This window comes from Gorilla gorilla, chromosome 1 (genome assembly GCF_029281585.2).
Source record: "Gorilla gorilla gorilla isolate KB3781 chromosome 1, NHGRI_mGorGor1-v2.1_pri, whole genome shotgun sequence".
NCBI lineage: Eukaryota > Metazoa > Chordata > Mammalia > Primates > Hominidae > Gorilla > Gorilla gorilla.
In genome coordinates this window covers 211744232-211770790 of record NC_073224.2, presented here as the reverse complement: position 1 = coordinate 211770790, position 26559 = coordinate 211744232, and the positions used below count along the sequence as shown (strand labels likewise).

The following is a 26559-nucleotide window of genomic DNA, read 5'->3' as shown; positions in this document are numbered from 1 at the left end:
TCAGCCTCCCAAGTAGCTACAATTACAGGTGTGCACCACCACACCCAACTGATTTTTGTATTTTTAGTAGAGACGGGTTTTCACCATGTTGGCCAGGCTGGTCTTGAACACCTGACCTCACGTGATCCGCCCACCTTGGCCTCCCAAAGTGCTGGGATTACAGGTGTGAGCCACCGTACCCGGCCTAGTCTGTTCTTAATACAGCAACGCAGTTGAACTATTAAACATCAGTCACATCACATCACTCCTCTGCTCAAAGCCCCCCAGGGCCTTCCATCTCACTTACAGGAGAAGTCAAAGTCCTTTAAAGCACCCGCAAGACCCTGTAGGACCTCACCTCATCCCCTACATCTCGCTCCCTCCGCTGTAGTCGTTCTGGTCTTCCTGCCCTTCCTCAACACACTCTCACCTCACCCTTTTGTTTTTCCTTTTGTTTTTTTGTTTGTTTCTGAGACAGAGTCTCCCTCTGTCGCCCAGGCTGGAGTTCAGTAGTGCAATCTCAGCTCACTGCAACCTCCTCTTCCTGAGTTCCAGCGATTCTCCTTCCTCAGCCTCTCAAGTGGCTGGCATTACAGGCGTGCGCCACCACACCTAGCTAATTTTTGTATTTTTAGTAGAGATGGGGTTTCACCATGTTGGCCAGGCTGGTCTCGAACTCATGACCTCAAGTGATCCACCCAACTCGGCCTTTCAAAGTGCCGGGATTACAGGCGTGAGCCACCATGCCCGGCCTCACCTCACCCTTTTGCACCTGCTGTTCTCTCTGCCTGGACCACCCTTCCTCAGACACTCAAAGTTAGGTCTTTCCTCAAAAGCCACTTTCTCAGTGGGGCCTTTCCTGACCACCCTAATAAGTTGCAGCCATCCCCCCACATTCCCAGGCTCTCATCCTGCTTTCCTTTTCTCCACAGCACATATCACATCTAATACAACATGTATTTTATTTATTTATTTACTTTGCTTATTATCTTCTCCCCAGCTAAACTGTAATCTCCTTGAGTTTATTGCCAAGATCTGGAACATTGCCTGGCACATTGCAGGTGCTGGATAAAGCTTATTGAATGAACGAATGACATTAGAGAGAGGAAGTGATTTATCCAAGTAACGTAGCTGGTAGGTAACAGAGCTGGAATTAGGATCCAGATACACTAAACTAGGGCAGTCCTGCACAACTATTATAAAGGGGTTGTTCAGTTCTTTCTGCTCTCAAAACTTGTCCTTTGCCTAGAGTGTTGTGGACATTTCCTTGCCATGAGTATCGCTTTTCTCATCAGCAAATGGAGGATAATGGGGGTGAAAGAATACCATAGGGAAAAGGGCATGGGTTTTAGAATCAAAGAGACTTGAGTTCAAATCTTGATGCCATCTGCTTTCCGTGTGAACTTGAAAAAGCCAAATTACCTCTTCAAGCCTGTTTTCTAATTTGCAAATGGGAATAATCATATAGGAATAATCACAACCTTATTCTGTTGTAAAGACTATCAGACCAAAGGAAAAAAAGATTACGAAGATTGGGAAGGAAAAGCAAAACTGTCATCTTCGCAGACAGTATGACTATTTACATAGGAAAATTGCAGCAATTCCATAGAAAAATTATTAGAACCGAAACAGCACCTAAACAAGATTTCTGGATATAAAACCAACATGTAAAAAGCAATCATGCTCCTATAAACAAGCAATTAAACAGAAAATGACATTTTTAAGAAGACACAACAATAGCAAGAAAACTATTTTGGCTTTTTTTTTTGTTTTTTCTTCTTTTGGCCAAAGATATGCAAGATCTTTGAGATGGAGTCTTATCCTGTCACCCATGCTGGAGTGCAGTGGCGCCATCTCAGCTCACTGCAACCTCCGCCTCCTGGGTTCAAGCAATTCTCCCACCCCAGCCTCTCCAGTAGCTGGGATTACAGGTGCACACCACATGCTCGGCTAATTTTTTTGTTTTGTTTTGTTTAGTAGAGACAGAGTTTCACCATGTTGGTCAGGCTGGTCTCGAACTCCTGACCTCAGGTGATCCGCCTACCTCGGCCTCCCAAAGTGCTGGGATTACAGGTGTGAGCCACTGTGCCCGGCCCCAAAATGTGCAAGATCTTCATGAAGGAAATTACAAAAGTTATTTAAAAAAAAAAACAAGAATTAAATAAATGGGTAGATGTACTATATTCATGCATGAGACTGTCAATATAATCAAAATACAAATTCTTTCCAATTTAATCTATAAATTCAGAAGCAGTACAATCAAAATCCCAATAGTTTTCCCAGAAAATTTATAGGCTAATCCTAAAATTCGAAATGAAAAAGCAAAGCGCCAAGAGTAGCTGAGAAATTTTTGAAGAACAAGGGCATATATATGAACAACAAGGATACCTGAAAAGACTTTTCATATCACATGTCAAGTCTTACTTTAAAGTCACAGTATTAAGACAGAGTGGTGCTGGGCGTAGTGGCACACACCTGTAATCCCAGCATTTTTGGTAGGCTGAGGCAGGCGGGTCGCCTGAGGTCGGGAGTTCAAGATCAGCCTGGGCAACATGGTGAAAACCCATCTCTAATAAAAATACAAAAATTAACCCGGGGTGGTGGCACACGCCTGTAATCCTTGCTTCTGCAGAGGCTGAGGCAATAGGATTGCCTGAACCTGGGAGACAGAGATTGCAGTGAGCCGAGATCGTGCCATTGCACTCCAGCCTGGGTAACAGAGGGAGACTCCATGTCAATCAATCAATCAATCAGTCAAGACGGAGTGGTATTTTTTTCTTTTATACCAACGGGGGTCTCACTATGTTGCCCAAGCTGGTCTTGAACTCCTGAGTTCAAGCAATCTGCCCGCCTCGGCCTCCCAAAGTTCTGGGATTACAGGCGTGAGCCACCTCGTCCGGCCCTCAAGAGTGATATTATCATAGTGATTCCAAAACCCATGCTCTTTTCCCTGTGGTATTCTTCCACCCACACTATCCTCCGTTTACTGATGAGAAAAGGGCTACGCACTGAAATGAGGAGGAATAAACAGAGCAAAGGAACAAAACAGAGACCCCATAAATACAGAGCTCATCTATGGAAACTTGACACATATGACAGAGTTGCCATTACAGATCAATAAGAGTAGATATTAGCTACTAATAGCCACTAATAGTGCAAGTTATTAGCTATCCATTAAGGAAAAAAATAATAAAATTAGATCTCTCACATCATATCCAGAATTAAATTCCAAATGGAATAACAACCCATGAAAAGCAAAATATGCAAAATTTTGGAAGAAAATAGAGTTGAATATCTTTATGATCTAGGGGTGAGAGAAAAAAAAATTTTTTTTTAAGACAGAGTCTCGCTCGTCACCCAAGCTGGAGTGAAGTGGTGCAGTCTCGGCTCACTGCAACCTCTGTCTCTGGGCTCAAGCCATCCTCCCACTTGAGCCTCCCGAGTAGCTAGGAATAGAGGCACCGTGTATTTTTTGTAAAGGTGGGGTTTCGCCATGTTGCCCAAGCTGTTCTCAAACTCCTGGCCTCAAGCGATCTGTCCACCTCAGTCTCCCAAAGAGCTGGGATTACAGGCGTGAGGCACCATGCCCAGCCAAGAAAACTTCTTAAATTGAGACATGGAAATTACATATAATAAAGAAAAGCTGGATAAATTTGACCATAGAAATTTGAAAACTGTACATTAAAAGACACTGTAAAACTGATGAAAGCCAGGTGCAGTGGCTCACACCTGTAATCCCAGCACTTTGGGAGGCTGAGGCAGGCGGATCAATTGAGCCTAGGAGTTCAAAACCAGTCTGGGCAACATAGCAAGACCTCATCTCTACTGAAAATACAAAAATGGCTGGGAGCAGTGGCTCACACCTGTAACCCCAGCACTTTGGGAGGATGAAGCTGGCAGATCACTTGAACCCAGGAGTTCGAGACCAGTTTGGGCAACATATCAAGATGCTGACTCTACTAAAAATACAAAAACTAGCCTGGTGTGATGGTGCACGCCTGTAATCCCAGCTACTTAGGAGGCTGAGGCATGAGAATCACTTGAGCCCAAGAGGCAGAGGTTGCACTGAGCCAAGATCTTGCCACTGCACGCCAGCCTTGGTGACAGAGGGGGACTCTGTCTCAAAAAACAAACAAACAGGCTGGGTACAGTGGCTCATGCCTGTATCCTAGCACTTTGGGAGGCCAAGGCAGGAGGATCACCTGAGGTCAGGAATTCGAGACCAGCACGGCCAACATGGTGAAACCCCGTCTCTACTAAAAATACAGAAAATTAGCTGGGTGACAGGCCCCTGTAATCCCAGCTATTCAGCAGGCTGAGGCAGGAGAATCCCTTGAATCCTAGAGGTGGAGGAACCCGGGAGATCACACCACTGCACTCTAGCCTGGGCAACAAGAGCGAAACTCCATCTAAAAAAAAACAAAAACCAAAAACTGATGAAGAGTCACAAATCAGAAGATATTTGCAACATATATAACAAAGAATTTTCAGGCATTACATAATGTAAATTTTATAAGTCAACTAAAGAAAAACCCAATAGAAAAATGAGTCAAGAAAGGAATAGGCAATTCACAGAAGGAAAAGCCCAAATGACTGAGAAATATAAAAATATAGTCAACATTTCAGGAAATCAGGAGCCTAAGTTAAAACAATCACCACCCACCTGAATAGAAGAAATTCAAGTCTGGCAGTTCCAAGTACTGGAGAGGATACAGAGCGATGGAAACTCTCATTACCCTGCCAAAAGACAGTGCAATTGCCACTACTATTTTGGAAGTTAATTTCATAATCAATGCTTGCCAGATGTTGTGCCAATTAAAAGAAAAATAAAATAATAAAAAATAATAATTGTATAATAAAGTTGAAAATGTGCACATTCTTCCTAGATATTTACCAAAAATATTAAACACAGAAATAAGGAAACAGACATTTGTATGGTTCTTCAGTGCGATCCTGTTAAAATGAAAAGAGCTGCATATAATAACAAAGATAATAAACATAATGTGGCCGGGCATGGTTGCTCATGCCTGTAATCTCAGCACTTTGGGAGACGGAGGCGGGCAGATCACGAGGTCAGGAGTTCGAGACCAGCCTGTTCAATATGGTAAAACCCCATCTCTACTTTTTAATACAAAAATTAGCCGGGCATGGTGGCGCGCACCTGTAGTCCCAGCTACTCATGAGGCTGAGGCAGGAGAATCGCTTGAACCCAGGAGGTGGAGGTTGCAGTGAGCCGAGATGGTGCCCCTGCACTCCAACCTGGGCAACAGAGTGAGATTCCATCTTTAAATAAATAAATAAATATAAATAAACATAATGCGATACTAAAAAAGCATGTTGCAGAGGATAAATTCTACTTTTTGAGACAAGCTCATGCACTCCAGGCTGGAGTGCAGTGGCATGATCTTGGCTCACTGCAACCTCCACCTCCTGGGCTCAAGGCGTCCTCCCACCTCAGCCTCCCGAGTAGCAGAGACTACAGGAGCACACCACTGTGTCCAGCTAACTTTTGTATATTTTGTAGAGACAGGGTTTCACCATGTTGGTCAGGCTGGTCTCTAAATCCTGGAATCAAGTGATCTGCCTGCCTTAGTCTCCCAAAGTGCTGGGATTACAGGTATGAGCCACCATGCCTGGCCAGATAACATTTTTTTTTTTTTGAGATGGAGTTTTGCTCTTGTTCGTTGCCCAGGCTGGAGTGCAGTGGTGCAATCTTGGCTCACCGCAACCTCCACCTCCCAGGTTCAAGCGATTCTCCTGCCTCGGCCTCCCAAGTAGCTAGGATTATGGTCATGTGCCACCACGCCTGGCTAATTTTGTATTTTTAGTAGAGATGGGGTTTCTCCATGTTGGTCACGCTGGTCTCAAACTCCCGACCTCAGGTGATCCGCCTGCCTGGGCCTCAGAGTGCTGGGATTACAGGCGTGAGCCACCATGCCTGGCCAGATAACATTTCTTAGCACATTAACACATTATTATGCTGGAGAACGCAATACACATGCATCCACATATAAAGACAAATTCAGGATATGATTACCTCTGGGAAAGAGGGGGTGGAATGAGTGTGGGTACACAGGAAGCTTCTATTACCTCTGTAATATTTAACAGTGCAGTGGATACACAACTGTTTTGTAATATTATTCTACAGATTATATTTATCTTGTATTCTATAAGATAAATACATAAGCCTGAGATTGGCAAAGAGAATCTGGAGAATGAGGAAGTGAGAAGTCCAGGAATATGCCACATCATCTATCAGGCTTGCCATTAAGTCGTAGTAGTTAAGAAGGGGTGGTATAGACAATATCAAGGATAGACAATAGTGCAAAAGAACAGAATAGAGAAAGAGTCACGGGAGGAAGGGGACTGCTCTAAAACCAGAGGTCTCTGAGAGCCCAAAAGTAACTTAGGCAGCAAGTTCCCAGTGAGACTCCTGGGGATGGACAGCCCTGAATCTTCTCTTCCTCCTCACCACAACCTCAGCTTCTCTCTTGGGCTCTCTCTCCCTCTCTCTCACAGCCTTCCTCAAACTTAGGGAGTTTAAATCTCACCTCTGCCACTTCACAACGGTGTCACCTTGGACAAGTCCCTGGGCCTCCCTGAGCCTCAGAGTCTTCATCTGTGAAGCACTGCCATCCTCACAATGGGATTAGGCCGGTAAAGGACGCCTGGCCGCTATCATTCTCCTCTCTCTTCTCCTCTTCCTCTTCCTCTCCCTCACCCTTTCCCTCCCTTGCTCAGGGCTGAGTCCTGCTGGCCCTCCCTCTTCAGCTCGGGAGCAAAGCAAGACCTGCTCCACTCCCTATCTTGTAAGAAAGGTCGCCGTGGCATGCACTATATCCTGAGAGGAAGACTCAGAGATGTGGCCAGGCCTCGCGGGGGAGGCCTGACAGGGAGAACAATCCAGACCAGGAAATTCAAAGGCAGGGAGGTCCTTAGAGGTTTAGGGCAGCAGACGACTTAAGTTGGAAGAAGCCCTAGATGAGGCCGCTGGCTTTGCCTGGGCAGGGGAGGGCCTGGGAAAGCCCACAGAGCCTGGGCACTATTCATAGACCTAGAAAGCTATGAAATGTAACTGTCATGAGTCTAACTCAGTGGTTAAAAGAAAGGTCTCCAGCTGGGCGCAGTGGTATATGCCTGTATGTAGTCCAAGCATTTTGGGAGGCCAGGGTGGGTGGACCACTTGAGCTCAGGAGTTTGAGACCAGCCTGGGCAACATAGCGAAACCTCATCTCTACAAAAAGAAAAAAGAAAAGAGAGAGAGAGAGAGACAGAGAGAGATTGGTCTCCTAGAGTAACTCAGGCTTCCTCCAAGAGGGAGATAGGGTGGTTGGAGAACAAGGATAGGAGAGCGTCTTTTCTCTATGTACTCTTTTATATCTATTGAACTTTTAACTTGCTAATTTGTTACCTCTCTCTCTTTTTTTTTTTTTTTAATTAAAAAAAAGAAGTAAGAGGCCAGGTGTGGTAGCTCATGCCTGCTGCAATCCCAGCACTCTGAGAAGCCAAGGTGAGAGGATCGCTTGAGTTCAGGAGTTCAAAACCAGCCTAGGCAACATGATGAAACCCTGTCTCTACAAAAAAATATAAAAATTAGCTGGTCATGGTGGTGCATGCCTGTGGTCCCAGTTACTCATGAAGGGACTGAGGCGGGAGGATCGTTTGAGCCTGGGGTCTCCAGGCTGCTATGAGCTGAGATCGTGCCGCCACTGCCCTCCAACCTGGATGACAGAGTGAGACTGTGTCTCAATAAATAAATAGTAAAACATTAAAAAAAAAAAGGTGGACTCTGGGACCAGACTCACCTAAGTTTAAATTCCATTACAGCCTCTTAGCTGTGGTACATTAGGCAAGTTTCTTAACCTCTCTGAGCCTATTTCCATAGTTGTAAAATGAAGATAATAATACCTACTTCATAAAGGTTTTACACAACTGCATAAGATAATACTTGTGGCCGGGCGCAGTGGCTTATGCTTGTAATCCCAGCACTTTGGGAGACCGAGGCGGGTGGATCACCTGAGGTCAGGAGTTCGAGACCAGCCTGACCAACATGGAGAAACCCCGTCTCTACAAAAATAGAAAATTAGCCAGGCATGATGGCACATGCCTGTAATCCCAGCTACTTGGAAGTCTGAGGCAGGAGAATCGCTTGAACCTGGGAGGTGGAGGTCGCAGTGAGCCAAGAACACGCCATTGCACTCCAGCCTGGGCAATGAGAGCAAAACTCCGTCTCAAAAAAAAAAAAAAAAAAAAAGATAATGCTTATAAAAGCCTTGGTGTTTGGCTCCCAGGAGGCATGTGGTAAATGCTGGGTTTTTTTTTTTTGTTTGTTTGTTTTTAAGACAGAGTCTCGCTCTGTGCCCAGGCTGGAGTGCAGTGGTGGGGTCTCAGCTCACTGTAACCTCCGCCTCCCCGGTTCAAGTTATTCTCCTGCCTCAACCTCCCAAGTAGCTGGGATTACAGGCACCTGCCACAATGCCGGGCTAATTTTTGTGTTTTTAGTAGAAACAAGGTTTCACCATGTTGGCCAGGCTGGTCTCGAACTCCCGACCTCAGGTGATCCACCCGTGTTTTTATTATCAGTGTGCTCTAAGTCCTAGGGCCATAGGAAGCAGCACTGAGACAGCTGGGAGTGCTAGCTTCTCCTGTCATGCTCTTTAGTGCGGCTGGGACCCCTGGCTCAGCTCTGCCCTTCTTGCTCCACTGTGTGGCCTGGCTGCCAGTGCATGAGCTCGGGAGGGTGAGAAGTGGGGATGGGATTACTGACCTACTGACTGAACAGTAGGGCGGGCGCATCTAGGGGAAGGGGAGTTCTGTGATATGTACAGATGGTTGCATTGCTCTGTGTGTGTGTGTGTGTGTGTGTGTGTGTGTAGGGAAGATATTTGTGAGACCTTGCGGAGTAGGTTTGTTTGCAGTGAGTGGGTGGAGGGTCTTCCGGGTTGGGGTGTGGATCTGTCTGTGCAGTTGTGCATGTTGTGTGTCTGTAAGGATGTTTTCCCTTGGGTTAGGATCTGCATCACGTGAGGCAATATTGTCTGTTGGTGCCCGTTCATGTATGTGTATAGGGAGGGTCATGGGTTGTATCTGTGGATGATGAGGGTCTGTTGTGTGTTGTGAAGGGGTTCTGTGGGTGACAAGGATGTGTTTTGTGTGGTGTGTGAGGAATGCTGCGTCTGTTGGTAAGTGTGTGTGAATGGTCCTGAGGGGTGAGAGGATTGTGCTGTGTCTGTGGGCAACAAAGACGGGCCATGTGTCCTTGAGGGGGTGCCAACAGGAGGGAAATCAGACATCACCTAGCTCTGTGGACCCTTCCAGAATCTGAACAGCCTTGGGGATTCTGCAGGGCAGCTAGACAAAGCGGCCGAAACTTAGCCCTTCCCTCAGGCCAGCAGCCTCTTACCTGAGAAACAGCAGGGACAATGGTCCAGGCAGTGACAAAGAGGCTGAGGCAGATGGGGGGCCCCTGAGAGCATGTTTCCTGGACGGCTTCTCAGGGAGGTCCTGGATGAGTTCTTGGGGAGCTCACGAAGCAGGTAATGAGTGGAGAGGAGGCAGAGGACGGGCCCAGGCACAGGTGTGTGACTCACTCTGCTCTGCCCTCCAATGAGCAGCAGCAGGATGAAGGATTAGGAAAGGCCTGCCCCCGGGCTCTGCTGGGTGGGCAGGGCAGCTGAGGCCAGGAAGCCAGCTCCTGGGGTGGGGCCCCAGCACCAAGGTCACCGGGAATACGCACATCCAGCCAGGCACACCAACTCATCCCACAATACTGGGCTGGGCCCCTCCGATGCTGCGCCCCTCTGGGAGGAAGGGCTGGGCTTGGGCGGGCAGGGGAGAGAGGAACTGGGTCCTTTGACTGAGGGGGAGATGAGCCCTGACCTAGAGAAGGTTTTAGCCCTGTCCTCAGGAGCCCCCAGCCTGGGGGAGATGGGGACACAGCCCTGTCCTCAGGAGTCCCCAGCCTGGGGGAGATGGGGACACAGCCCTATCCTCGGGAGCCTGGGCTTCAATTCAATGGGTACAGCCCCAAATCCAGTGAGCCCCAAGTTCATGAAAAAGACCCAAGGCTGCTTTCAGAAGGCACCCTGTCTGAGGGGACACACAGCCAGTTTGCCCACAGGAGGCCAGTACAATGGGTGTGACAAAGCCCTGCCCACAGGTGCCCTCAACAAAAGGGGAGACAGACCTGCCTTCAGAAATGCCCAGCCTCTGGGAAAGAGAAGTTTCTGCCTTCTGAAGCCATATCCGGCTGAGAGGGAGACAAAGCCATCCCTGTCCCCATAGCCATCAGGCTGAGGGAGAAGACAAACCCTTGCACTGAGGAGTCCCTTGTCTGACCAAGGTAAAGGACCAGAGTTCTGGCAAAAGCCTAGGACTGCACCCAGTGCTCCAGCTTTGCACGTTCTGCACTGAAAGTTACTCTATTTCTATTAATACCTCTCCCCACCGCCCCCTACCACAACCAAAATATTGGGCTTGGCAGGGAGCAGAGGTGTCAGGCCACAGAGGAAAGCAAACTGGGCCATGGCATAGGTGAACATTCTCAAATGCCAGCTCTAAGAATCTGCCAGATGAGGGCTTAACCGCCGCCTCTGGTCCTCAGCTTGAGCCCTGCAGTGAATGTTTTCTGAGCCTATTTCCTGAGTCTGTAAGAGCCACACATACTCCCTACCTCACACTTAGCATGATGATTGGCACGTACCAGGAATTCAGTAAATGAAAATCACTTTATTTACCCAAGCTCCTGTCGAGTGTCCCAGGCTTAGGGGTCAACTCCTTTCCCCACATCAGACTCAGTTGGAGAACTTGTTAAAAATAAAAGTTTAGCCGGGCGGGGTGGCTCACGCCTGTAGTCCTAGCACTTTGGGAGGCTGAGGTGAGTGGATCACCCAAGGTCAGGAGTTCAAGACCAGCCTGGTCAACATGGTGAAACCCCGTCTGTACTAAAAATACAAAAATTAGCCAGGCATGGTGGTGGGCGCCTGTAATCCCAGCTACTCGGGAGGCTGAGGCAGGAGAATCGCTTGAACCCAGGAGGCCGAGGTTGCAGTGAGCTGAGATCGCACCATTGCACTCCAGCCTGGTTGACAAAAGTGAGACTCCATCTCAAAAAAATAAAAAATAAAATAAATTAATTAAATAAAGGTTTAGGCCAGGGGTAGTGGTGTATGTCTGTAATCTCATCACTGTGGGCGGCTGCCATAGAGGATCACTTGAGACCGGAGTTCGAGACCAGCCTGGGCAACAAATCCAGACCCCATCTCTACCAAGAAAAAAAAAAATTAGCTAGGTATGGTGGTTTGCACCTGCAGTCCCAGCTATTTGGGAGACTGAGGTAGGAGGATCGTTCAGGCCCAGGAGATTGAGGCTGCAGTGAGCCATGATCACAACTGCACTCCAGCCTGGGTGACAAAGCAAGACCCCATTTCAAAAAAAAAAAAAAAAAAAGATTCTGATATAGCAGTGCTGGTGATGGGGCCAGGAAGAGTGAAATTTTAACAAGCACCCAGGTGATTCCAAGGTAGCAGCCCATGGAGCAATACAGGCTTGGAAGGACTCCAGAGGAAGCCAAGGAGAGGAGAGTTCAATCCTTCGGAGGCTGTTTCTAGCTATGCTTGCCTATCTCCCACCAGAGGAATGGCAGCCCCACTAAGCCACAGGTATGTGGTTAGGATAATGGCATCACTGACAGAACCCTAAGCTCCACCCACCCCCCACCTCTTGGAGGACTGGCTGTCCCTGCCTGATGGCTCCAGCCCTGGCTGGGTTAAGTTGGGAGCTTGTTAAAGATCCAGCTGTCTGTCTCCCCACCACACACACACATACCCCACCCTGAATCAGAATCTTCAGGGAGATCAGAAAATGTCCTTCTAGGCCAGGTGCGGTGGCTTATGCCTATAATCCTAGCACTGTAGGAGGTTGAGGTGGGAGGACTACTTGAGCTCCGGAGTTCGAGACCAGCCTGAGCAACATAGTGAGGCAGGATAGTTTGAGCCCGGGAGGTTGAGGCAGCAGTGAGCCATGATCATCGTGCCACCGCACTGCAGCCTGGGCAACAAAGACCCTGTCTCAAAAAAAAAAAAAAAGAAATGTCTTTTTAACAAGCTTCCCAGGTGTCCTCAATCCTCAGCTCTTTCATCCCTTTATTTAAGCAGGGAACAACTAGCAGGAGTGGCGCAGGGAGGAACGGCCACTGTGCACCCCACTGTGCTGGGCACCTGGCTTCCCTGACCTCCTCAGTCCTCAGGATACCACACACAGTAGAGTCAGGATTCAAACTCTAGTCTGTCTGATGCCAAATGCAGGCATATTGTCTCCATTTGGAAGGTTTGCCTCCATTTGTTTTATAATGAACAGAATCTCACTAATTTGCAAAACAGGAATGGAGACGGTGTTTTTACCCTCATTTTACCAGAGGAGGCAGCTAAAGTCCAGAGAGGGGAAATGATTTGCCAGAGACACAATGCTAATGAGTGGCAGAGCAGAAAACTCAAGGAGGTGGGCGACTTCACGCCCTTTTGCACTCATTCCACAGGGCCCTTGTCGAGCTCCGAGCCCCCAATTCTAATGGTGAGAAGCACTGATAACCTCCAGCAAGGGGCAGATGATCCAGATGTGCTAGGTTGAGGTTGGGGAGAGGGAGAAGGAAATCTAGAGGGGCAAATCCTGTTTCCTTGAGTTCCACCCTTAGAGCAGGCCCAGACCCATCCACAACCTCCCACACATTTCCTCCTACTTCCACTGGGGCCCCAGGGAAGCGGGAGGGGCCAGAAAGTGAAGCTGGCTGTGGCTGCTCCAGGAAGCAGCTGAGAAGCCACAGCCATAGGGTGCGGGGGTTCAGGTGACTGGAATGCCGAAGGCAACAACAGCTGATGCTTTCTTTCAGTGGTTACAATTTTTTTTTTTTTTTTGAGACGGAGTCTCGCTCTGTCACCCAGGCTGGAGTGCAGTGGCACAAGATCTTGGCTCACTGCCTGCAACCTCCACCTCCCGGGTTCGTGATTCTCCTGCCTCAGCTTCCCAAGTAGCTGGGACACAGGCACGTACCACCATGCCTGCACCACCGTGCCCAGCTAATTTTTTATTTTTAGTAGAGACGGGGTTTCACTATGTTGGCCAGGGTGGTCTCAAACTCCTGACCTCTAGTGATCTGCCTGCATCGGCCTCTCAAAGTGCTCGGATTACAGGCATGAACCACCACGCCCAGCTTACACTTCATTTTAAAGGTGCAATTCCCACTTTACATACCAGGATGCTGAGGCTCAGAGTTGATGTTACCGGCCCATATGCCGGGTTTCTACCCATATCTGGCTGGCTCCTTCCACCTCACCTCTGCCCACAAAGGTCCTCTTGCCAGCAGTTGGCTCCACAGCTGGGGAGCCTATCTGCTCCACTATTTACAGAAAACAAGAAAAGTGGCTCATCCAGCCTTTCATTTTCCTCTGGGCCCTGGCACTCCTCCAGCAAGCCTTCCCTAGAGAGCTCCCCTTAACCTATTCATGGATGAAGGGGTGGGAGAGGATGGCACTGCCATAGCCACAGCCCCACCCTGGAGGCCAGTCTTGACTGTACTGCCTCAAGTCAATGCCCAGCACACACTCCTCTCCCCAGCCACGTCATCACAGAGATTGCTCCAAGCAGGGTTATGAAAATGGGCTGGGACCACTGCTGATCTTCCCAGTGGGTCTGTCACTAAAATGTGCCAGAAAGGAAGTGGGAAGACTTTGGTCCATCTAGGAAAATACGATGTCCTGACTGAAACCCAAATTCCTCAATATGCCATTATGATCTCCCTGATCTCATCTCACCTCACGTCTGTGCTCTAGGCATAACAAATGTTGTTCAGTCCCGTGAATGGGCTATTCTCTTACCCTCTGGGCCTTTGCACATGCCATTCCCTCTGACTGAAACACCTTTCCCTCAAGTCCCACCCCTTCTGTGCCAGACACTGTTGTTTCTAGCAGGCATTCTTTTTTTTTTTTTTTTTGAGACGGAGTTTCACTGTCGCCCAGGATGGAGTGCAGTGGCGCGATCTCGGCTCACTGCAAGATCCGCATCCCGAGTTCATGCCATTCTCCTGCCTCAGCCTCCCGAGTAGCTGGGACTACAGGTGCCTGCTACCACGTCCGGCTAATTTTTTGTACTTTTAGTAGAGACAGGGTGTCACCGTGTTAGCCAGGATGGCCTCGATCTCCTGACCTCGTGATCCGCCTGCCTTGACCTCCCAAAGTGCTGGGATTACAGGCGTGAGCCACCCCGCCCGGCCTTTCCAGCAGGCATTCTTTCATCTTTGCCAACTTTATTTTATTGGAAACAGGTGCCCAATCCCAAGGAGTAAGGCTTGGTATATTGCCTGTCTGTTCTTCGCAGCTCTCCCAGCCAAACTTACCAAGAGGGGTCCCTGTGACCCATTTTCTAACCAGTGACATCTTCTGGGAAAAATTTTGCTCCCTGGATGACTTATTTCTGTTTGGCAGTTGTTATAAGATGTGGTGCTAGAAACTTCTTGCAACTATGAGATGCCAAACCCTCCAGAGAGGACGGAGAAGCATAGTAAGAGCCTGTTTCCCTGGAGGTATTACTGAATGAATGATTCCACCATGAACAATACCTGAAACCACCTGTCTCCACTTATGGAAGTAAAATATTCCTCTAATTCTTTTTGCCAGTTATTCCTTGCAGCCAAAACACTCCTAACTGATGCATCAGCCCCTGGGTTCCAGTTTTTAAAAGGGCCACTTTCTTCAGGAAACATTCCCTGACTGCTAAAAATGAGATCAAGGGCCCCCTTCTCGGAGCAGTGGACAGTCTTCTTGCCCGTGTGCCCCAGCTGTGAGGCAGGCAACGGGGGTCCTGCAGTGTTCACCATTGTATTTCTAAACCAGCATATTTGTTCAATGAATAAACACATCTGATATGATTTGGATTTGTGTCCCCAACCAAATCTCATGCCCAATTGTAATCCCCCATGTTGGAGGAGGGACCTGGTAAGAGGTCATACGATCCATATGTTTGGATCATAGGGGCTGCCCCCTTTGCTGTTTTTGTGATAGTGAGTTCTTATCTATCACTATCCAGATAGTGAGATCTGGTTGTTTAAAAGTGTACAGCACCTCTCCCTGCGCTCTCTTCCTCCTGCTCCGGCCATGTAAGACGTGCCTCCTTCCTCTTCACCTTCTGCCACAACTGTTAAGTTTCCTGAGGGCTCCCCAGCCATGCTTCCTGTACAGCCTGTGAAACCATGAGTCAATTAAACCTCTTTTCTTTATAAATTACCCAGTCTCAGGTAGTTCTTCATAGCAGTGTGAGAACTAACACCCATAGCTAATTGCTGGCACAGCCTCCTTGAGGGCAAAGGTAAGTTTGCAGATAGCTGAACTGAACCACCACCACTTAACCTCTAAGGAAGCGGTGTGTGCACCCACATCCTGGACTGAAATGGGGTTGCTTGGCTAGAAAAGATAATCACTGCCCCCCTAGTCAGGACTGCATTACCTCACGACATGTATCACTTTTGCAGGGCAACTAAACATTTTCTCCCCCTGCCTTGGTCCAATTTTAGCCAGAAGCACACCCACCCACCCACCCACTCGTCATTGTGCTCTACTTCACATGTGGTTTGGATGTGCTCAGTGGTACTTGGAAGGACAGTAAGACACCCAAGCCTCTGTCCTCTCCTACAGAGAAATGAAAGTTGCACTTCTCATGATACTAAAAGACATGGTGCCTTTCATAGTCATTGTGCCTGTTTACTCGTCTACAAGACATTGCAAAAAGCAAAACTCTAGTTTTGAGTCACCTAGTTTCCTGTATCTTCACATTTCAAGTGTCACCTTTCCACTTCTCACTCTGGGCCCCTCCCGAGGGCTGATTCTGTCCCTGAAAGCAAGCAGGACGTTTAAGCATAGACTATGAGCTGGACGCTATCATATATTACTTCATTTAATCCTCAAAACAATCAGTATCTTCATTTTACACAGAAATAATAGGATATTGGCAATACCCAAGGAGCACTATGGTAGTTACCTTGTATATGCCATGGCAAATCTGCCCTAAAAGCTGCTGCAGTAATTCATATTCCCATTTCGTAGATGAAGAAACTAAGGTCAGCCAGGTCTGTCCAACCCCAAAGCATTTTGGGGTTCGGCCAAGCCAGACAAGGGACCCACAAGGGAGAGTACAAGGAAGAGTACATCAATGGCTTGGGTATAAAAATTTATTATACATAAAGAATATTACCACTAACAAATGCAGACAGGCTAGGACATGGTACTGGGTGGAGGACGGCTAGCTCTTTGGAAAGTGAAAGGTTTGGGTGGCGTGGGCCTCATGCCACACTGATTGGTCAGTAGACGGGGGGCACATGCCAAACACCACAGGGCATCAGATGCCGCTCTGTGTGCTCACAAGTGTTCCCTGTCTCATCTGGGCCTTCGAAGGGAGCACACCCAGAAGCGAGCAACTGAAGCGAAGGGGCTTCCTAAGGTGCCCCTTCCAGGCTTGTCTCTGAAGTCACAGCAACACCGTTTTAAGCAGTATGTTTAATTGGATGATTTCCACAAACTATCCACGAAGTTTCTAACCATCACAATTCAGTGAAGTACAAAACACTGAGTTACAGGCTGTGGGAAAAGAAGGCAGCACCAATGGTGGCACCTTCTAATACTGGTTGTTCTAGGGGCAGGGAGAGGGAAAGGTCTTCTTTTAAACCAAGCCCCTCATTTCAATGTACAAAAGAATTACTCTGATCGATATTAAATTGTATTGAAAACAAAATGGACTAAAAAGCAAATACTACTCTATGTTGGGGTGGAAGTGGGAGGAAAGAATGAGTCCTTCGAAGCAGGAAGGGAGATAGCAGGGGAAAGGTTCTGTGCCTGTGACCCTGGGCGGTCACTCACGTTGCTCCATTTTTACTTTCGGTGGTCTCAGGAAGGTCCGATTTTTCTTCTCTTTCTTCCCCTTTGTATTGGCTTGGAAGTTTCGCCAGCTGTCCACACGACCATCTCGACTTTCCTAAGTACAAAAGAAGTTTGAGGTGAGGAGACCAGTTAATGAGTGGAAAGGCCTAAACCTGGTCTGCCATCCACCCACCCTCCTGTAGCCCAGCCCAGTTCAGTCCTCTGGAATAACCCAAGAGTAGAATAGAGCTGGCCAGGCACAGTGGCTCATACCTATAATCCCAGCACTTCGGGAGGCCGAGGCGGGCAGATCACCTGAGGTCAGGAGTTCAAGACCAGCCTGGCCAACATGGTGAAACCCTGTCTCTAATAAAAATACAAAAATTAGCCGGGCGTGGTGGCAGGTGCCTGTAATCCCAGCTACTCGGGAGGCTGAGGCAGGAGAATCGCTTGAGCCTGGCAGACAGAGGTTGCAGTGAGCCCAGACCACGCCACTGCACTCCAGCCTGAACAACAAGAGCAAGAGTTTGTATCAAAAAAAAAAAAAAAAAAGAAAAAAAGAAAAAAGAGTAGAATAGGCCAGGCATGGTGGCTCACACATCAGGTGGATCACCTGAGGTTGGGAGTTCGAGACCAGCCTGACCAATATGGAGAAACCCCATCTCTACTAAAAATATAAAAAGTTAGCCGGGCATGGTGGCGCATGCCTGTTAATCCCAGCTACTCAGGAGGCTGAGGCAGGAGAATCACTTGAACCTGGGAGGCGGAGGTTGCGGTGAGCTGAGATCACGCCATCGCACTCCAGCCTGAGCAATAAGGGCAAAACTCCGTCTCAAAAAAAAAGAGTAGAATAGAGCTTTCTTCCCACTCCCAAGGGCCCAAGAAAGTGTCATAGCACCCCTAGAAAGCAGGATGAGCTGCAGGTTGCAAGAGGAGGACAAAATCAGTAATAATCATCACAACACTGAGGCCCCATTTGTTGGGGACCTGGAGGCTAGACGTTTAACATATGGTTTTTTTGTTGTCGTTGTTGTTGTTTTTTGTGAGATGCAGTCTGGCTCTGTTGCCCAGGCTGGAGTGCAGTGGTGCGATCTCGGCTCACTACAACCTCTGCCTCCCGGGTTCACATCATTCTCCTGCCTCAGCCTCCCGAGTAGCTGGGGCTACAGGCGCCCGCCACCACGCCCAGCTAATTTTTTGTATTTTTAGTAAAGACGGGGTTTCACCATGTTAGCCAGGATGGTTTCAATCTCCTGACCTCATGATCCGCCCGCCTTGGCCTCCCAAAGTGCTGGGATTACAGGCATGAGCCACCTCACCTGGCCTTTTTTATTCTTTTTTTTTTTTTTTTTGAGACGGCTCTGTCACCCAGGCTGGAGTGCAGTGGCACAATCTCGGCTCACTGCAAGCTCCACCTCCTGGGTTCACACCATTCTCCTGCCTCAGCCTCCTGAGTAGCTGAGACTACAGGTGCCAGCCACCACACCTGGCTAATTTTTTGTATTTTTTTTAGTAGAGACAGGGTTTCACCATGTTAGCCAGGATGGTCTCAATCTCCTGACCTCATGATCTGCCCGCCTTGGCCTCCCAAAGTGCTGGGATTACAGGCTTGAGCCACCATGCCCGGCCAGCATATGGTATTTCTAATCTTCACCAAAAGCCGACTATGGTGTGTACTGCTACCAGTGCTTCACAAATAACACTGAGGCTCAAAAAGGTTAAATGATTTTCTAAAAGCCATACAGCTAGCTAGCAGTACAGCTACTCTTTCCACTGCACCTTTCTGCTGCCCCCCAAAACTTGGATGGCTGCTCCAAAGCCAGTACAATGCCTAGCGAGTTGTGTAGGGGTGGCCACTAGGACCTCTACCTCATTATCATTTTTTCTCTTTCCATACATGAAGTGCAACAGAAACAAAGTCATCAACTCTGATTAGCCAGCCCCTAACCATGAGTCCTAAACCCTATAGAAGAAAAGACCGAATGTTGCCACAATCCTTCTGGCCAACCACCTGAAGCATATAACCAGGGTGTCAAAGAAGAGTCAAGTTCAAAGGTTCTAACTCTCTCTGCAGGCAGGACACTGTGGGCACAAGAACTTCAGCATCTACTAACAGATCTCTAAGCAGCACAATACTCTATGCTTACCCCCTAAATTAAAAGTGCAATCCATTTTTCTTGAGCCCACTGGACAGCTGTGCCTACTACAATCTAAAAAACCATTCAGGGTGAAACTGTTAGTGTGCTGTAAAAAGAAATTAAACAGTAATTTTTAAAAATAATTTTAAAAAAAGCCATTCAGGGATCCTCATCGTCCTTGCCAAGGCTACAGAGCTTACAGGAGGCTGAGCCAGGCCCAGCCTCATTCTTCACCTCTCCCACTCTTCCCCACATATCCCACTCCCCTCTGACTGCCCCACTCAGTCCTGGGAGCGCCACAGGAACGAAGTTGCCTTATTCTGGAATTAGAATCCCTGGCCACCTTGGAAATTTACCTCAAAGTTTTTCTGCCACTCTCTTTCCCGTTTGGCTTTTTCTTGAGCTTCAATCTCTTCTTCCCTTTGTCGTTTCCTAGGAGGAAAACCAGATCATAGTATTTATATGATACTTACAGACTGAATTAACCATACAAGGTGGCATCTCCCCACAGAAGCAAGCATATATAGTAAATCAATTCCCTAGAAGTCTACAAAGATGGCTGTCTGGAAAGGGCTCATAGCATTTTCATGAATGTCTCATTCTAAAACACACAGATCAGACTTGGGCATGGCTGTGGGGAAAGACATAAATATCCTTGTTACACAGATAAAGTAACTAAAGCCCAGCCAAGAGCAATCTGAGGTTTTGGGCTCTTTCAGTGACAAAGCTATGTCGAGAACACAGGCCACCTTATTTCAGCAGAATGACCATTATAAAGCCAAAGTTCTTAAGATCTCTGGACAAAACCCTATCCGAAAACAAAGATATTTCACACAACCTCAACTAGCAAATTTTAGTTACTGGTACCTACCAAGCAACAATATAAAATACATACAGAAACAAAACTCGGCCGGATGTAGTGGCTCATGCCTGTAACCCCAGCACTTTGGGAGGCTGGGGCAGGTGGATCATGTGAGGTCAGGAGTTCGAGACCAGCCTGACCAACATGGTGAAACCCCGTCTCTACTAAAAATGCAAAAATTAGCCAGGCAGGAGAATCACCTGAACCTGGGGAGGTGGAGGTTGCAGTGAGCCAAGATCATGCCATTGCACTCCAGCCTGGGCAACAAAAGTGAAATTCTAACATTTCTGATGTTCAAGAGAAATCATATTTTAGAACATTAAACATTTTGTTACTGATGACACTACAGTACTATACACTCACCAAAGCTGTAGCCACTAGTCCCACAAAAGGTTCTGGCTTCAGTAACAATGGCCTTAATAACTGCTTATTTCACTCCAGGACGTCAGGAAGAACACACACAAGGCTCTTGATTACAAATAAACTCCCTGGCAGCACGCAGTGGCTCATGCCTGTAATCCTAACACTTTGGGAGGCCAAGGCAGGCAGATCACGAGGTCAGGAGATCGAGACCATCCTGGCCAACATGGTGAAACCCTGTCTCTACTAAAATACAAAAAATTAGCCAGGCATGGTGGTGTACACCTGTAGTCCCAGCTACCCAGGAGGCTGAGGCAGGGGAACTGCTATAACCTGGGAGGTGGAGGTTGCAGTGAGCCAAGATCGCACCACTGCATTCCAGCCTGGCTACAGAGCAAGACTGTGTCTCAAAAAAAATAAATAAAAAATACACTCCCTAAGGACAGACCTATTCAATAATTCTCAAAAGTCAAAGAAAAAACTTCTTACCCTGGTGATTCAAAAGCTTGACTGTTTTTAGGTAACTATTTTTATAGTCTCTTAAATGGTATACTATATAATCCCCTCATTAGGAAAATCACCAAAGACCAATGTTAGTTAATCTAGGTATTTAAATATGGTTTAAATGAATATACTGATATGTACCTTTCATGCATCTCTTTGGCTTCTCTCTCTTTCCTTTTAATTTCCAGCTCTGCAAAGAGTTTCATTGTCTGTTTATATACAGCTTGTTTGAACTACAGGAAAATCAAGAACAAAAGAAAATCAGAGTAAATATTTTTACCAGCAACTTGAACCACATACTTTCACCTGGAGTCCAAGATAAAGCAGATTAAAACCTGGCACGGGCTGTGCACCGTGGCTCACATCTGTAATTCCAACACTTTGGGAGGCCAAAGGCAGGAGAATCGTTTGAGGCTAAGAACTTGACTGGCCTGGCAACATAGTGAAACTCTATTGCTACAAAAAAAATTTTTTTTAAACTAGCGTGCAGGCCAGGCGCAGTAGCTCACACCTGTAATCCCAGCACTTTGGAAAGCCAAGGTGGGCAGATCACCTGAGGTCAGGAGTTCAAGACCAGCCTGGCCAACATGGTGAAACTCTGTCTCTATCAAAAATACAAAAATTAACCAGGCATGGTGGTGCATGACTGTAATCCCAGCTACTCGGGAGGCTGAGGCAGGAGAATCACTTGAACCCAGGAGACAGAGGTTGCAGGGAGCTGAGATCATGCCATTGCACTCCAGCCTGGGCAACAAGAGGGAAACTCCGTCTCAAAAACAAACAAAAATTAGCGGGGCATGGTAGTGTACACCTGTAGATCCAGCGTTTCAAGAGGCTGAGACAGCAGGATCACTTAAGCCCTGGAGTTTGAGACCACCCTGAGCAACATAGTGAGATCCCATCTCTACAAAAAATATTAAAAATAAAACATTAACCAGGTGTGGCGGCGCACACTTGTAGTCCCAGCTACTCAGAAGGCTGAGGTGGGAGGATCGCTTGAGCTCAGGAGGTCAAAGCTGCAGTGAGCCATGACTATGCCACTGCACTCCAGCCTGGACAACAGAGCAAGACTCTATCTCTTTTTTAAAAAAGTATATTATATGATAGTCTTACAATGATAGGAACAGAAGCTATTATTATTTATTATTATTGTTTTTGAAACAGGGTCTCAATCTGTCACCCAGGCTAGAGTGCAGTGGTATGATCATAGCTCACTGCAGCCTCAACTCCTAAGCTGAAAAGATCCTCCCACTTCAGCCCCCAAAGCACTTGGATTATAGGTATGAGCCACCAGAGGTTATTATTAGAATGTATAATATCCACTAAGGTGGGAGGATCACTTGACCTAGGAGGTCAAGGCTGCAGTGAGTTAAGATCATGCCACTATATTCCAGCCGGGATGACAAAGGGAGACCCTATCTCTAAAAATAATTACAAAAAAATAAGTGAAGGTAAGTGACCCAGCCCCTGTCACACTAAGTTAATGAAATCACAATGCCCTCCCTACCAGTTTTTAATTCTTTATTTCCAAGAGTTCTTAAGAACACAGCTTATGTTATTCTACCTTTAAATATTTTTCTCCAAAGTATTTTAAATAGACATGGAAGTACAAAAGTAATCTATCATGCATATTTAATAGTGCCTAAATTCTAAAATCAGACACTGGAGCAAAGAGTGATATATGGAGAGAAAGGAAAATAAAGAAGTCCCTAAATCTCTGTGACTTCTCTTTTATCCTGTTACCTGCTAGACACTGCTCACTAAAAGCAATGCTTCAACCTCAGTCCCTAATAAAGACAAACATCAAAGGGATAAAGGAGTCTGTAATGAATAGCTCAGTATATTTAAAAGCTCCATACACGGGATAGACAGACACTGCGATTTTATATTTTTTATATTTCTCTTTTTCCAAATTTTCTATCATTAGCATGTGTTCTTTTATAATCAGGAAAAAAAAAACAACAACTGAAAAAAGTTGGGCCGGGTGCGGTGGTCCACGCCTGTAATCCCAGCACTTTGGGAGGCCGAGGCAGGCAGATCACTTGAGGTCAGGAGTTTGAGATCAGCCTGACCAACATGATGACATCCCGTCTCTACTAAAAATACAAAAATTAGCCAGGCTTGATGGCAGGCATCTGTAATCCCAGCTACTCAGGAGGCTAAGGCAGGAGAATCACTTGAACCTGGGAGGCAGAGGTTGCAGTGAGCTGAGATCGCACCACTGCTCTCTAGCCTGGGCAACAGAGTAAGACCCTGTCTCAAACAAATACACAAATAAATGTATATTTATATGTTTTAAGTTCACATAAAATGTTTGTTGTTGTTGTTGTTGTTGTTGTTTTAAGACAGAGTCTTGCTATGTCGCCAGGCTGAGGTGCAGTGGCGCGATCTTGGCTCACTGCAACCTCTGCCTCCCGGGTTCAAGCGATTCTCCTGCCTCAGCCTCCCGAGTAGTTGGGATTACAGGCACGTGCCACCACGCCCAGATAATTTCTGTATTTTTAGTAGAGACGGGGTTTCACCATGTTGGCCCGGATGGTCTCGAACTCCTGATCTCATGATCCACCCGCCACGGCCTCCCAAATTTCTGGGATTACAGGCGTGAGCCACTGCGCCCAGCCAAATAAAATGTCTTTTCAAAAAATAAAAATTAGGCCGCGCACGGTGGCTCATGCCTGTAATCCCAACACTTCGGGAGGCCGAGGTGGGTGGATCACCTGAGGTCAGAAGTTCAAGACCAGCCTAGCCAACATGATGAAACCCCGTCTCTACTAAAAATACAAAAAAAATTAGCCAGAGGCCGGGCGGGGTGGCTCATGCCTGTAGCCTGCAATCCCAGGACTTTGGGAGGCCAAGGCAGGCGGATCATCTGAGGTCAGGAGTTCGAGACCAGACTGACAAACATGGAGAAACCCCGTCTCTACTAAAAATACAAAATTAACCGGGCATGGTGGTACATGCTGGTAATCCCAGCTACTTGGGAGGCTGAGGCAGAAGAATCGCTTGAACCCAGGAGGCAGAGGTTGCAGTGAGCCGAGATCGCGCCACTGCCCTCCAGCCTGGGCAACAAGAGTGAAACTCAGTCTCAAAAATAATAAATAAATAAATAAATAAATAGATGTGAAATAGCATATATTCATCATTCTTTTGGCTTCTGTCTCTGTAACCCACCAATTCGTAGACTCAATCACACAAGATACAGTGGCTTTTCCTATATTTAACTCACCAGCTCAGGATCATCCTCCTCTACAATTGTAGGTTTTCCTTCCTTCTTTAATTGTTTTTTTCGCTCTTTCACCTAAAAAGAATTTTTTTTTCATCAAAAGACAAGCATCTGTGCTTTGAGAATATCCACTGGGCTGTACACATACAATATATTTAACTTTCTATAGGCACGGGTATAGCAAAAAGTTTTCATTAAAAAAAAAATGAGCCCCTCCCCTCCCTCCTCAAGAGAACAGAATCAAGGAAAATTAGGAACCACAAGTCCTTTTTCTAATCTCATCTAAAATCCAATCTACCAGGAAGAATGAAAGATGAAAGGGGACCAACGGGAGGTTGTCCCCAACTCATCAGATCCAAAAAGTCTTTGAAACAGACTACTCATTTACCTTTCTTGGCTTGTGGTTATGTGTTTAGAGCAAAGCAAATATATCTGTCAAGTTTTAGAAGAAGCTACAGAATCTGTGGCATTATGTCCAAGTAGTTTTTCTGGCATTTCTATAACTGCATTCTTGATCACTTTCACCGTGGAACCTCCTTAAACCACATATCATATTAACTGATACTTTTATCACTTTGGCCACTACTGAGATAAAAAATAAATAAATAAATATACGAGTTCATACAAGAATGACACTACTCCATGAACTAACCAGTCTATTATACCAGCAAAGGCCAAGTACCCTCTAAGCTCAGAAAGGCCCTACTGCCACCCTGTGGTCAGGAAGCCTAAGGATGACTTTCTTACAGGTAAAAGACATACGAAGCCACAATGATTTAAGGAGAAACTGTCAGGCACTTTCCCTATTTCTACCAGGATAGGGCCTACAAGTGCCATTTCCAACACATGACCCGCAGGACATAGTTATTGGCCCTTTGTCTCCTCTTCTTATCCATTTTCCTCACCGAAACTGGATTCATTATTATGGTTATAAAGTTGTCTCAGATTTCAAAGCTCTTCATGTGAAAAGTCATCCAATCACAATTGAAACAGCTCTTACAAATGACCTCAAGATTCTTGCCCCAGCAAGTAAAAAGTTAAAAGACCTTTCTTACCTCAGGAAAGCCATACTGACATTTCCCACCACATGGGAGACTTATGTATGCCCTCAAGAGCAAACAAAAATAACACCAGCTACAACTCAATTTTCTTCAACTGAGTTCTTCCCAACTCTGTTATTAAGATGGACATAAACCTCCTCCTATTTTAAAAAAAGTTTACGCCTATCCTCTTGCTAGCCTTTGCCAAGCCTTGTTGCAAACCCTTCACAGGGACAAGAATAAAAATCAAGAGTCAAGAGTCACAGGCTGCTCCACGTTTCCACTCTAAGAATGGGGTAAGTGGCAATATGTGATGAGAGGGAGAGAACAACCCTTTCTCCCCAACACAGGACTGGTAGGGAAAGAGGTAGGAGCAGTGTACCAGCTACTCCTCATCTGAGTTCTTCTCTTAGGGGTGAATTACAGCTTCAGGCACACACTATTCATGACCACCACAGCAAAGTGGTGGAGAGCACATAAGTAGCCACAGGTTGTGCCAGTAGGCATTACTATGTTAATATGTACCCTTCTACAAGGTGCCCAAGGCTTGCTGATACTTCCTGTAAACACAGCAGCACTATAAATACTTACAGTGTGTTCCACGTATTCTTTTCCTGCCTGAATTACATCCAGGGCCCTCTTCTTTTGCTCCTGATCCAGTAGCAACTTGTAAGCTTTGTCCACAGCTAATGCAAAACATTGAAATTAACTGTTTCTGCAAACACCCTCTGAAAGTCTGAACTATACTCAGGCAGTGTAAATGGACTTGTGCTCTCTAAAGCATTCCCTACTTTAATTATTTACTGTCGTTAAACTAAGTTAAAAAAAACATTCAACTATAGCAATGACTTTCCTTAAGAGCCTTGGAAAAAACTGAATATATACTCAAGGCTCAATACACCACATCTGGATTTAATTCAGTGATAAAATTCTTTATGTTCAAAGAAAAAAAATGATCCTATGCAATAACAGTCTTTGTTGGCATATAAAAGTTTTAACAAAGCAAAATTAAGGTCTACTTCTTAAACAACAACATTCTGCTTTGAAATGGCAACTGCTCTACTGAAAACCACAGCTTCTTGGTGACCAGAAGACAAAACTATAACAGTCTTTGCTTGATCTAGGACAAGGAACAGTTAGGCCCTGCCATTCACAATCTAATACTCAGAAGCAGGTAAATTTACAAATACCTTCAAAAGCCTTTTGTGCTCTGTCAGCATCATCTTGATTTTTGTCAGGATGCACCAAGATAGATAACTACAATAAGAGAAAAGTTGGGGTTGTCAATAAGAGAAACATTTACTAACTTCCAGCCTGCCCTGTCTCGTTACAACCAAAAGCTCTAAGGTCCTACGGCAAAAAGAGACTCTTAGCAAAAAGCATTTAAAAAATTAACAAATCTCTTTAAATGCCCAGAAATACTGATCTTTAACAAAATTCAAGCACCAAAAGGTAAAGGTACAACTAGGAAACATTTCAGGTTTTAATCACAAAGTTGAGAACAAACATGCCAGGCACAGAGGCTCACGCCTGTCATCCCACCACTTTGGGA

The 26559-nt window shown here is 46.4% G+C and overlaps 2 protein-coding genes across 2 annotated transcripts in view; both read right to left on the bottom strand.

The window, feature by feature from the left end:
- Positions 1 to 9573, bottom strand: part of PTAFR (platelet activating factor receptor) — a 46724-nt gene extending 37151 nt beyond the window's left edge. Inside the window, exon 1 of the mRNA XM_063701157.1 lies at positions 9383 to 9573. The gene's annotated coding sequence lies outside the window, so the exon portion shown is untranslated. The remainder of the gene's footprint in view (positions 1 to 9382) is intronic.
- Positions 9574 to 16181: 6608 nt separating this feature from the next.
- Positions 16182 to 26559, bottom strand: part of DNAJC8 (DnaJ heat shock protein family (Hsp40) member C8) — a 31344-nt gene continuing 20966 nt past the window's right edge. Inside the window, exons 4-9 of the mRNA XM_031008674.3 lie at positions 26198 to 26264; positions 25599 to 25693; positions 23971 to 24042; positions 20886 to 20977; positions 19375 to 19450; positions 16182 to 16995 (exon numbers count right to left, since the gene is read on the bottom strand). Coding sequence (XP_030864534.1) covers positions 16873 to 16995; positions 19375 to 19450; positions 20886 to 20977; positions 23971 to 24042; positions 25599 to 25693; positions 26198 to 26264 — 525 coding nt within the window. The 3' untranslated portion in view covers positions 16182 to 16872. The remainder of the gene's footprint in view (positions 16996 to 19374; positions 19451 to 20885; positions 20978 to 23970; positions 24043 to 25598; positions 25694 to 26197; positions 26265 to 26559) is intronic.